General features: G+C 50.7%; 1 protein-coding gene across 3 annotated transcripts in view; it reads left to right on the top strand.

Annotated features, from left to right (window-relative positions):
- CHST11 (carbohydrate sulfotransferase 11) overlaps positions 1–5106 on the top strand; it is a 157988-nt gene extending 152882 nt beyond the window's left edge. For all 3 annotated transcript variants that reach the window (XM_021715153.1, XM_008063331.1, XM_008063332.1), the window contains one exon: positions 3940–5106. In XM_021715153.1, coding sequence (XP_021570828.1) covers positions 3940–4794 — 855 coding nt within the window. In that variant the 3' untranslated portion in view covers positions 4795–5106. The remainder of the gene's footprint in view (positions 1–3939) is intronic.
- The last annotated feature ends 8063 nt before the right edge of the window (positions 5107–13169 follow it).

Below are 13169 nucleotides of genomic sequence, written 5' to 3'. Positions count from 1 at the left end.
CACTTTTGCAAGCACGGGAGATACATCTGTGGAAGGGCCACGTCCCCGCTCCGTGGCATTCACATGGAACAAGGAGAACTCGGCGCCAGCATGGTGTGGAAGACGCAGATCTGAGTCACAAGCTCTGGCTTGAGTCTCAGCCTGCTTCTCACGGAAGGGCTTACCCTGGACAGTTGCTCAGCCGGGCCCAGACGGCTTCCTTGCTGGCAGGACGGGAATGCCGGGACCCACACAGCCTCACAAATGCTGGAAGGATCCCTTGAGAGAGTGAGCAAGAAAGCGTGCTGCAAGCCGCTCTCCACGCTGTTATTCACGTGTGGTGCCTCTGACAAATCCTCGGCCATGACTTGGGCGTGATCGTAGTACCGAGCCCCTGGGTTACTGATTGCATTAAAGAGTGAGTCATCATAGAGCAGTACCTGGCGTGCACGGTCACTCAGTCCGTGTTAGAGTTGACGATCACCTGACGTCTGTGGTGCCTGTGGGGACGTTAGGAAATCCAGCCGCTTGTCCACTACGTCTCTTGACCTGTTCATAGTGTCACTTATACTTGGAGAGATGAAAAACAGCATCGCTAGAGATTTGGATGGAGTACCCACTGCCACTGGGCTTGGAGCCTTTGTGGCAAAAATCTCAGCAGGACAAAGTTATGCAAGAGCTCGGGCACTGAGGATGAACGTTCTGGAGGATTCTCTACAGGACTCAGAACAGAACGCATGGCCACCCTGAAAAGAATTGGGCTCTTCCCGACATCAAAGGTAGCTAAGACCCTAGGAGTCAGCCGAGCCAACTGCCTTTTTCTCCAGATAAGGCATGTGTGGCCCAAAGAGGGTAGAAAAGAAGAAATGAGATTGCCGGTGTATCTCCTGTGTCTAGGCCTTTCTACACAGTTCGTTCCCTCTAAACCTCACGCCAGCCCAACGGGGCGTGGGTGTGGTGGTGTCCATTGTACAGGCCTGCAAATGAAGGCCGAGAGACCCAGGCCTACATCTGGACCCATCATGATACAGAGACTGGATCTCATGATCCCACAGCCCAGCCTTTGGCACATACGAGGTGACCGCTCTGCCCTTGGCAGTGGGGACAAGTTTGTTGACTGGTGGCATTTGGTCTGTGAATAACTGGAGGTTCATAATTGGCCAAAATCCCACAGGCCAGCCCAGTTCTCCCAGGTGGAAATTTAAAATCTATATGGTGCCCTTGCTTCTCTGAGCTCTGGCTGACAGTCTCCGCATCACGTCCCCGCTACCCTTTCCAGCTCTCCTGTTTCAGTTATTTATTGCTGGGTAACAGATCGCACTTAAACTTGGTGGCTCCAGACAGCACTGCTGTGCTGTTTGCCTCAATTCCGTGGGTAGACCCTGGGCAGGTCTGCCAGCTGTGGTCACTGGGTGGACAGCAGTTGGTGCTGGTCTTTGGCTGGGGTGCCTCCAGAAGCATGTCACCCCCAGGGGGCTACACAGGGCTTTTCCCAGCATGACTGTCCCAGGGTGGCATTCTACAGAGGGAGGGACAGGGCCTGCAGGGTTGCCTGAGGGGCTCCAGAACTACGCACCACCGTGGCCCCCACATTCTGCGTGTAAGGGTGAGTCACAGCCAGCCCACATTCAAGCGGCCAGAGAAACAGACTTACTTCTTTTTTTTTGAGTTGGAGTCTCACTCTGTCGCCCACACTGGAGTGCAGTGGCCGCTCCCGGCCACCGCAGCCTCGGCCTGCTGGGCTCCGGCGATCCTTCCGCCTCAGTCTTCCACGTAGCTAGAACTACAGGCGCGCGCTACCACGCCCGGCTAGTTTTTGATTTATTGTAGAGATGAGGTTTCGCTAGACTTCTTAATGGGAGCAGGGTCCAGGTCAGACTGCAAAGCGGGGTACACATAAAGAGGGTGTGAACACCTCCTTCCAGACTTCGCCCGTTATTCATGAGGCTGAAGCAGCAAGAGAATTGCCAAGCTGTTCACACGTAGGCCTTGCGAAGGAAGCCTCGGCCCTCCGTCTGGGCTGACTTCCTCAAGGGTGGACATTTTTAGTGGTGGGGGCCTCGAGTCAGAGGATTGCTGGGAAAATGAGGTGTCATGTATTTAAGTCACCTGAAGGTGCCTCACACAGTCGCTTCTTGGTCACAGGGTCTGCCGTCGTCATGGCGACCGTCACTGCCATCCTGGGGACCGAGAGGCAGACACTGGTCCGACGCAGGGTGTGATGGCTTCTCTCCCGTGGCTGCCGCGATGTCCCTCAGGTCCCCAGTAAACTCTTCAGCGTTCCTAATTTAGGCCGGTCCAGATCATGGGTCAACGTTGGAAGTGCAGGGCCAGACTCGGGTCACGCCCAAGCCCCAGGCCCTAGCGTGTTGGCTCTCCAGGTTGTTGGGGAGGGATTGAGTCCTGCATTCTCAGGCCTCGAGGCTACTCTGACCTGGAGAAGGCCATGGCTCGGGGGCACCAAGTCCTGTAAGCAAGTGGCCACAGGACTCGAGGAAACCAAGCATGAGGCAGACCGGGAATTGCGCGGTCCAGGACGCTCGGGGCTGTGGGTATTCCGAGGAGGGACTGGTTCTTCCACTCTTGTGGCAGGGGCGTGCATGGGGCCTTGAAGGACTGTCAAGTTGGCACCAGCAGAGATGGCAGGGGAGAATCCCAAGGAATGCTTGGGGGAAGGAGCAAGGCATGGCTTTCCCAGGAGCCTCTTTGGTTGTGAAGGCGTGAGGAGGGCTGGAGGAGGAGGCGGGTGCTGGGCACGGAGAGCCCCAAGGACCCGCGTATGCATGGGGTTTCCATTCTCAGGGCAGAGAGGCAGCCAGGGCACAATGCCATCTGCAGCCCCAGAGCGGCTTTCCCAAAGCCCTGGTCCCCCCACTGCTCCACAATTTTAACACAATTAATATTAATTCCCTTTATATTTATTTTTTTTGAGTTGGAGTCTCACTCTGTCGCCCAGACTGGAGTGCAGTGGCCGCTCCCGGCCACCGCAGCCTCGACCTGCTGGGCTCCGGCGATCCTTCCGCCTCAGCCTTCCGAGTAGCCGGAATTACAGGCGCGCGCTACCACGCCCGGCTGACCTTTGATTTATTGTAGAGATGAGGTCTCGCCGCCCAGGCGGGTCTCGAATCCACGGGCTCAGGCAATCCACTCACCTCAGCCTCCCAAAGGCACGGGATTACAGGCTGAGCCACCGAGCCCGGCAATTCCCTTTATATTTAGAAAAGGGCCACACTCTCCCTTCGCGAGGGTCGTGCAAGTATGGCATGAAGCCAACAATAGTGTGCCACATGCCACGAAGGTCTCTGGGTGCCGGAGACCAAAATGGTGGCAGAGTCGGGCAGGGACGTCTCGTGTTTCCTGCTCTGGGTGGACTGTGAGGATTGGTTTGGACTAGGAGCGAGTGGCCTCTGGAGAGAATCTCTTGCACACACATGCCTAGGGGAACTCTCTGGGCTCTGTGGAGGCTGCCAGCTCTCTGCTTTGGCACCTCCCAAGCCGTGAGTGATTTATTGTATCTACCACCAGTGCTGAGCAGAATGTCTTTCACGTCGTGAGGTCTACGTACATGTGCATTTTTGTTTTGTTGTGGGTTGGTTTTGAGAGACAGGATCTCACTATGTTGCCCAGGCAGCGGCACAATCATGTCTTACTGCAGTCCCCAACTCCTGGGCTCTCAAGTGATCCTCCTGTCTCACCCTCCCCAGCAGCTGGGACTACAGGCACACGCCACCATACCTGGCTAATTTTTTTTGAGAGACAGGATCCTGCTGTGTTGCCCAGGCTGGTCTCAAAAGCCCTGTAATCCCGCCTCGGGCTCCCAAAGCGCTGGGATCACAGGCGTGAGCCACCACGCCCGGCCTAGATCTGTGTTTTGAGTAGGTGACTCGATGATCCACGGAGGTCCAGCGGAAACGTCCCGGGCAGGTACTGAGCCTTGTTCCTCTTGTGTCCCCTCTGCAGCTGGAGCTCTCCAACACCGCCGTCCTGCACCAGATGCGGCGGGACCAGGTGACGGACACGTGCCGCGCCAACAGCGCCCTGAGCCGCAAACGGCGGGTCCTGACCCCCAACGACCTGAAGCACCTGGTGGTGGACGAGGACCACGAGCTCATCTACTGCTACGTGCCCAAGGTGGCCTGCACCAACTGGAAGCGGCTCATGATGGTCCTGACCGGGCGGGGCAAGTACAGCGACCCCATGGAGATCCCGGCCAACGAGGCCCACGTGTCGGCCAACCTGAAGACGCTGAACCAGTACAGCATCCCGGAGATCAACCACCGCTTGAAAAGCTACATGAAGTTTCTGTTCGTCCGCGAGCCCTTCGAACGGCTGGTGTCAGCCTACCGCAACAAGTTCACCCAGAAATACAACACCTCCTTCCACAAGCGGTACGGCACCAAGATCATCAAGCGACAGCGCAAGAATGCCACCCAGGAAGCCCTGCGCAAAGGCGACGATGTCAAGTTCGAGGAGTTCGTGGCCTATCTCATCGACCCGCACACCCAGCGCGAGGAGCCCTTCAACGAACACTGGCAGACCGTCTACTCCCTCTGCCACCCCTGCCACATCCGCTACGACCTCGTGGGCAAGTACGAGACCCTGGAAGAGGACTCCAATTACGTCCTGCAGCTGGCGGGCGTGGGCAGCTACCTGAAGTTCCCCACCTATGCAAAGTCTACGAGAACTACTGACGAAATGACCACAGAGTTCTTCCAGAACATCAGCTCAGAGCACCAGACGCAGCTGTACGAAGTCTACAAACTCGATTTTTTAATGTTCAATTACTCAGTGCCAAGCTACCTGAAATTGGAATAAAAAGGGGGTGGGAGAGGGAGAGGGTCATGCTTTTTAATTTAAGATTTTTATTTGTCAAGAGAGTTCTATGGATATTGGGTTATTTTGTAAATTAATGTTTCTTTGGGGGTGATGCTGCGAGCAGCGTGGGTGAGGATTATTTAAAACCCCTCGAGGGGAGGACAGCCGTCTTTGCGGGGGAATCGGGTGGGTCGTCCTCGGGTTGAGAAGTGAATCCTGCAACACGGTTCTCAAAGTTTCCTTGTGTTCTGGTGAATTCCATGAATTGTGCATTCCATAAATTCTAATTAATATTATTTATAGTTATTTAAACATGGTCTCGGTATAGATTTCTTTTTGTGGCAGCAGCGTTCTAACGTCTTTCCAGAAGAAATGTATGTTTCGTGCTTTGCTTGCTACAGCTCATTTGGGGCTGTGAATGTTCTCACTAACCTCTCACGGAGTCTGTCGTGTGTACGGATGCCACCATTCCTCAGTTTCTGCTGGAAATAAGTAGGTCGCTCTTGCACGAAAAGGTATCTTTGCAAGGGACTCATTCCAAACGCATTTCAGTCGATCTGAAAGTCCCTTGCATGAAGAGATGTGATTTTTTATTTTTTTTATCATCCCAAGGAGAGAGCTGATTGTAGCAATTTTTTCACCGGAATTAGCAATCTGATAGAATAGGCTTTTTTACAGAAGTTTTTAACTGGCAGTGCCAGTTGCAGTGAAGGTGAAGTGACTTTTGCTTTACATTAAACGAATATTTATTGAGCATCTATTATATACTAGGCCCTGCAGATAGAACATTGACCAGACCTAAGCTTTACATGGACAAGAGCACCCAGCTCAGCAGTTAGCAAACCCCTGATATTTGCGGACTTGACAGAGGGTTGAACTCTTCATGAGCAACCCCAGAAGGTCCATGACCTACACATCTACATTTTTCTATGACCCAAATTTGAAAACCACATGCCTGGAGCAGGCCGCTTAACTTGGTGAGTGATCCCAAGCTCAGCACAAGAGATGGTAAAAACGTCTCCTCTCGTGTGCTCGCTACAGTTGATTGGTAGTGTCTGCCTTTAAGCCCCATATTGGCTTCTCCAGGCAAAGCGTGGAAGGGTGATTCGCATTTGTGGTTGATTAGCAATGTCTGCCTTGGGTACAGGAAGGGGCTCGCAAGTGCCTCCTTCTGTCATTTCCAGCCCAACACCCCATCCCCGTGTGGAAGTGTCGTCTTCTACCGCTTGCCGTGTGCCAGAGTGAAATGCCCGGGTGAGACTCACACACTCGGAGATTTGCAAAGGTTTGCACCTCTCCTAAGGGTCAGAGGTGGACGTTTGTACACAGCCACACGTGCACACCCTCCCATGTCCTCCAGAGGCTGAGGGACCGTGGGCACTCGGTGACCACCATGCGGGGCAGCAAGGATGGCTGGCCTTCCACGTCATAACTCATGCCCCCTTTCCTCCAGAAGGCTGGACGCTCATTTCCTGCTCCTTGTGCAGTGTCCTCTACGCACACTTCTCATTTCCGGCCATCGCTGATGCTTCTCGGTTAAAGTTTGAGCCACGTCCCTCTCACAGCTAGTGTATGAGTTGGCAGCAGATACTGTAAATAACAATAATAATAATAGTTCTAATAATAGGGGTGGGTGGGATATGGGTAAGTTTTGCTTTTTGTTTTGTTTTTGATGCCGTATATAGCGAAGGGGTGAGAATATTCTAAACAAGCAGAAAAAAATGAATAATTTATTCACAGAAACTATTAGAAGTGTGTTGTGAAGCTCACCGCAAGCTCAGTGGGCAGCGGCTGCAACTTCTCACCCAAGAGATTATTTTATTTAACGTGCGTGGGGTGTGCACTGGAGAAGTTGCCTGAGCTACTTACGAAATGCTGGGTATTTTCTCCTGAGCTCTCTCTCCCCTTTGTGAGGGGCACAGCAACAAGACCCTTGATTTGACAGAGAAGATGCAACGCATTTTACCAAGTAGAGTGACAGATCTCATGTGTCCCTACTCTGGTCACTGTCCTCACAAATAGAGCTTCTGCTAACAAAACAGGTTGCCCAGCACTTTGTGAACAAAGGTCCTAGGGGACATCCAATTGACATGATGCAAACTAAGGGTTTTGTGGTCAAATATCCTCAGGAAGCAAAGTTGTCGGTTTCCTTTCTGCAGGACTTTTCAGAGCATCGAATGTGTGTGCTGTGCATTGTGAATCCCCAGATCATTGAGTTCATACCCTTTCCTGAATTTACATGCCAGGATACTCTATTTTATAGATCATCCCACAGGGCTCATGTTTCCTAAGATACACTTTGGTTAGGCTGGCTTGGGACATCTGAGTTCTTCGAAAATAAAAACTGCCACCCCAATACCCCTCCAAAGAGCAAAAATATAAAATGGCACCACAGTCTCTATCTGGTTTATAGCAACAGTGGTGCTTTATCAAATGAATTACACTTTTACTTTAAGTGCAACGGTTCTGATCCTGGATACTGCCACGGACAGCCATTCCATTCCTCCCAAAGGGAATGGAGGGGGAACCCTTGGGTGGTGTGGACAGAGGGAGGGGGTGGGGGAGAGGCACAGGGCCACAGAGGGGCTCCCCACTCCAAGCCTTAGGGGAACTCAGTGGGAACAGACATCTCTTGATGAGTGCTTCTTCAGTTCTGGAGTCTGGAATTCTTCACTGTGCGCTTTTTTGGTTTTTAAATGGAAACTCGTGTCGTGTTGCGTTTCTGTGTCCGTCTTTGATCAGTTGCACCAGCTTGCTCGGTGCTGTGTGCACATGGCTTTTTTTCAGCCGGCTTCTCTCTCTTAAGTGAGAAAGATTGTCCTTCAGGGGACAATACATCAATAGGTTTCTGAGATGAGGGACTCTCTCCTCGTGTTTTGTTTCGCATTCGCATTTTATTTTCTAATGGCATAAAAACTTTTTAAAAAACCGATTCAGCTGTTTTGTAGAACGTAGATGGTGTTCTGTGTCCTTGGTGAAAGCAATCCATTGGTGAAGTGTGCCTGGCAAATGCAAGTTGGCATTTCTTAAAGGGGGATGTTTGAAGCCGCCTCTGCGCATGCTGAGCTGGAAAAGAGTACAGGCAGGCACCCCGTCTCCCGCCATTTCAGAAAGACCAGGCACAGTCGGGGTAGTGGGACCCACTAGCCAAGGACACTCCTGCTCACCCTACCCTTTGGTTGGAAACCTCTGAATGATTCCTGGAGCTTCTCCAGACACCCTCACTGCCCTCCCCAGCTGGTCTGGGAAGAAGGATGGCCTGCTGACCCCTGTGGCTCAGGGGGACTTTCCTCCCCCCTGTCCACCAGGTGAGCTGCACCTCTGCTTGTTTAGGAGAGCCGTGGCTGTAGGAGCTTCGGTCAGACCAGTTCTGGTGGCAAAGGCTTGGAAGCCCCAGGCGTCTAATCTATGCTACTAGGAATTCCAGGATAAAGTGTGCGGGTCTCTGGCACACTCAGCTGGTGGGGTCTGGACCAGGCTGAGAGGGTAACAGCGGAAGTCCCTCTTCTGACCTGGCAAGAGGCAGAAGCACTCTGTTTGCTCTCCCAGTCGGCTCTCTCCTTCACACACACATGCAGGCTCAGCTGCTCCATTCTGTGCAGCCTCACTGACCAGATCCCTTCCCGGCCCGCCTCTGTGTCAGCAGGACTGACCCCGTCGCGCCCCCAAGTTCCCATCACCAGCATTTCCTTCAGCCATTCCCCAGCACAACCAGCTGACCCCTACAAACAGGCCACAGACCCTTCTAGAACCGCTTGACCCTCGGCTGTTAACAGGCAAATTTCAGTCTGCTACACTTTGTTAGGTACAGAAGGGGCTGCCCGTACTGTTTTCTTAGGAGCATGCTCAGTGTGGCATATGGACGTATAATTTAACATCTTTGTGGAGTGGGATTTTTTTCCCCACATATTTGTATGCAGTCGGGGGCCTGGTGTAGAAAACTCTCCCTGTACCTTGCTGTACTGTTAAAGCAAAGCTGAATTCCACATTGCCAACAAAAGCGTGAAATGTTCATGAACCTTCCGCCAGGAAAAGCCATTCAAGCCTGATTATTTTTCTAAGTAACTTCAATTAAATTGAAGAAAAAAAAAGAAGCTTCTTTCTGTGTATGGTTTGTTCATGGCTCATTAACAAAAGACTGGGGGTGGGGGGTGGGCCGTAGTCCTTAGCATGTGGGCGGCCCTACTCATGCATGTCGCAGGATGGAGACGTGGACCCCGTTGGTAGACTGGGAAGACGGCCACGGGTCCGAATTCTTTGTTTATTGGGTGAACGGAAGCTTGTCTTCATTCCACTCTTTCTAGGGACTCTTTGTAGAGTGGTACATCACAAGGCCCGCCGTGACCATATAGCTCCACCACTCGGGAGAAATAGGGCAGTGGAGATGCCCGGAGCTTAGACAGCTCTGGTGGGAGAGCCCAGGTGGATGTCCCCTCAGAAGCCCATGCCCTGGGCACTCAATGACATGCCCCTCCAAGTGACTGATCCTGCTGCCAGGAAGACACAGACCTGCACTCGCCCCATCTTCTAACTCCACTCCCATCCCCTTGGGATGCCCCATGTGGCTTCCTTCCGCTCTGTGGCTGGGCATCCTTTAGCTTTATTGGTAAAAGTGATTTGTTGGTCCAAAGGAGAAATCATACCTCATGTCGTTTCCCTATTCCACTGCATTGTCATTTCTTTAAATGTGGTATCTAAACACGTGAACATGAGAACATCGGGGAAGAAGATAGATACCATTTTTCAGCCATGCCAGCTAGGTTTCCAATCTGTCCTCTCACCAGCTGGCGTTCCCCACCCAGGGCCTGGCACCCACCCCTTGCTGGCGTCACCACTGCCTTTGCTATGATCCATCTGGTTGGGAAATGCCCAGACCATAGAGCTTAGTCATCTCAGATTAATGGAAACCAGACTTCCTTTTTCCTCAGTGAATGGATGTGATTTTGTCACTGTCTCATGTGGGACATTATAAATGTCAGTGGGAAACCAGGCTGGACGTGGTCATCTCCAGCCTGAGTCTGTTCCCCTCGGAGCAAGACTGATGTACCAGTGGCCAGCTAATCAGGACGTGTCTGATGGTGACCGGGTGCCCTCTGAAGCTACACAATCCCAGGAGCCTGTGACCCAGGACCCTGCCCAGGCCAGGTCAGTGAGGGGATTACTGACCCTCTACCAAGTGAACACCAGTAGGGTGGTAGAAACATGAATGTAGGACAGCAAAGTGCGCTTGCTTGGGAAGAGCTCTCTCTTCTCACGTTATGTCCTATGTTGTAGGTATTAGAATAACTTTTCCATTATGATAATAAGTAAAATGTTGGCAACTTAGGTCAACTTCCAATGTCATTTTAAACATTTTCTGAAAGAGTCATGATATCCAAAAAGACTAGAACCATTGGCCAAGAACGCATTTGAGGCCTGAAGGGAGGGGAAAAAAACATAGAACTCGGGGGACCCCTTTGGAAGCCCAGTTCCAAGCGTTCCACAACTGGAACCCACATTGTGGCCAGTGGCCGTGATCCCTGGGTTCTAGGATAACTTATAAGACACGGGTCTGGCCACATTCACCATGGAGAGTTTTATCAGACATCTTGGGTTGGGATGAAGTGTATCTCCTGTATAGTACAAAAAATGGGCATTCTAGCAAGACTAACATGAAAGAGGGGAAAAAAACCTTTTCCCCATTTCACAATCCTCACCCAGAGTCCCTGTCTTACACAAACTGTAAAACCCACTGGTGCGGAGAACGCTGAAGGACCAGAGTGGAAGCAGCCTGCTGATTCCAGTGCAGAACTTGCCAGAACCGATTTCTTCCTCTGAAATCAGGAAAACAACACCTGAATTGTGCTGTGGTTGAGGGAACTAAGAACGCTTGACTGGGCCCAGTTCACCTACCAAGTAGCTATTTGTAACCCAGAGGTAATCACTTCCTATGGGGCGAGGGAGAGGCTGTTTCTTCATCTTCAAAACAAAAAGATTGAGCTGTAGCTCTGGTTTTCTTTTTTTTTTTTTAATCTAATGAGACTTTTAAAAGTGTTTGCATGCTGAACATCCTTATGTATAACAGATGAGGCGGAGATGCTGTGTTTGAATAGTTTGAGGCCCAGTTCAGCCTCTTTTTCCCATAAAGTTCGTGGGGACCTCCAAATGCCCTCAGGGTTCTGAGGAACACAGTTTGAGGATCACTCGGTTGGATGTCCTCCAAGCCTTTCCCGTGATGACGTTCTCTAAGAAGCAGAACATTGCTCTGTGGCTTGCACTGTGGCTTGCCCAGAGACCAATTAACCAATTAGATGGCACCACGGAGACAAAAACTGCTTCAAGAAGGAAGCTCAGCCGGGCTTGGTGGCTCAGCCTGTAATCCCACGCCTTTGGGAGGCTGAGGTGAGTGGATTGCCTGAGCCCGCGGGTTCGAGACCCGCCTGGGCAGCGAGACCTCATCTCTACAATAAATCAAAAAATCAGCCGGGTGTGGTAGCGCATGCCTGTAATTCCGGCTACTTGGAAGGCTGAGGCGGAAGGATCGCGGGAGCCCAGCATGCTGAGGCTGCGGTGGCCGGGAGCGGCCACTGCCCTCCAGCCTGGGCAACAGAGTGAGACTCCGACTCAAAAAAAAAAGAAGGAGGATCAAGGGACAGCGTTGGACCAAGATTAAGATGGAAGAGAAGAATTACAGAAAAAGGATAACATAAAGCAGGTGCAGAAAAGAAACAGCTCACACCCACATTCAAATGCGTTCTTGGTCAGTGGTCCTAGTCTTAGGTCCTAGCCTATTTTCAGAAAATGTTTAAAACGATGTCGGAAGTTGACCCTAAATTGCCAACATTTTGCTTGTGATCATAACAGAAAAGTTCTTATACTACCAAAAATGTAGGACAGACATAATGTGAGTAAAGAGAGCTCTTGCCAAGCAAGGACAGGCACTGTGATGTCTGACCCTAAGTTCACACTCTTCTTCCCGGTCTGCCTAGGAAACCCAGGTTCCAAATTTCTGCAAAACCCCATTAATTTGAAATACAAGAGACTGGAATGAAAATCAGTCTCTTGATTCATCTGCTTTTTATTTTTAAATGTTTGTTTTTAAGTCTGATAGAGCATCTCATTTCGGGAGAAGATCAAGGACTTTGGACCTCACATTGGTTTGGACGAGTCAGGAGCTGGAGGAGGTTGTTTTGTGGCTGGGTCCAGCCTTGGCTTTACCGGACAGACCAAGCCAGAAATAACTTTGTGCCCGGAACCAAACTGACAACAGGATGGAGGAAAAATAATGCCCGAAGAAGAGAAGAAGAAAGAAGAATGTCTGACTATAAAAAGGATCCATTTATGCTGTGCTTCTTTGCGCAGTGAGCACCAGCTCAACTGTAGGCGGCTTGGAAGTGTTTGCTTTTAATGTGGCCTTTTCCAAATTTTATATATATATATATATATATATTTTTTTTTTTTTTTTTTTTTTTTTTTTTTTTTTGTAAGCTGGAGGCTGGAGTCTCACTTCATTGCCCAGGCTGGAGTGCAGTGGCACGCTCATGGCCACCCCAGTGTCGACTTGCTCGGCTCTGGCAATCCTTCCACCTCAGTCTTCCAAGTAGCCGAAATGATAGGCGTGTACTACTGCACCCAGAAAATTTTTGATTTTTTATTGTAGAGATGAGGTCTCGTCAAGTTGCCTGGGCTGGTCTTGAACCTGTGGACTCAGGCAATCCTCTTGCCTCGGGCTCCCAAAGTGCTGAGATTACAGGCTTGAGCCACAGCACCCAGTCAAATTATATATTTTCACAAGGAAAATTGACCAGAAAAATAGCTAAGTTTTGTTAATGACTGGTTGATTATATATCACATAATGTGTTAAGTGCCATCAGTTTAATCCTCATAACAACTAATAAAGTAGATGCTTGTACCCTTGATACAGATAAGGAAGCAGAAGATTGGAGTAGTTAAATAACTTGGCCCAGGTTACTCATCTCATAAGTGGCAGAGCCAGGATTCAAATCCAGGTTTGGCTGGCTCTCCAGCCCGTTGAAATTGAACATCATCGGAGGACCAAGAGAGGAGGAGGCTAGAAGTCTAAACCTGAAGAACAATGGGTGGAGAGTCAACCCTTGGCCGAAGTGGTGAAAGCTGACTAAGTGCGACTGGGAGACACCAGACAGGGTCAAACAGAAGAGATGGAAAACCAAAAGGGCAAAGTTCCAGCTAAAATCATCCCAGAAAATGAGATGATCTGTGCCAATAAATTACATTTCTGCCTGCGTGGACTGTGGTATCTTGCAAAGACTGCTGGGCTGATGGGCACATCATTTGGACATACCATATGGAAAAACCAATGAATGACAAAGTGAAATCCACATGGGAGGCTCAGAGGGGACTGGGAGGCTACTGAA

This window comes from Carlito syrichta, unplaced genomic scaffold (assembly GCF_000164805.1).
Source record: "Carlito syrichta isolate Samal-C Ts95f unplaced genomic scaffold, Tarsius_syrichta-2.0.1 Scaffold306749, whole genome shotgun sequence".
NCBI classification, from domain to species: domain Eukaryota; kingdom Metazoa; phylum Chordata; class Mammalia; order Primates; family Tarsiidae; genus Carlito; species Carlito syrichta.
The sequence above is the reverse complement of the archived record's forward strand: the minus strand, read 5'-3'. Positions and strand labels throughout refer to the sequence as shown.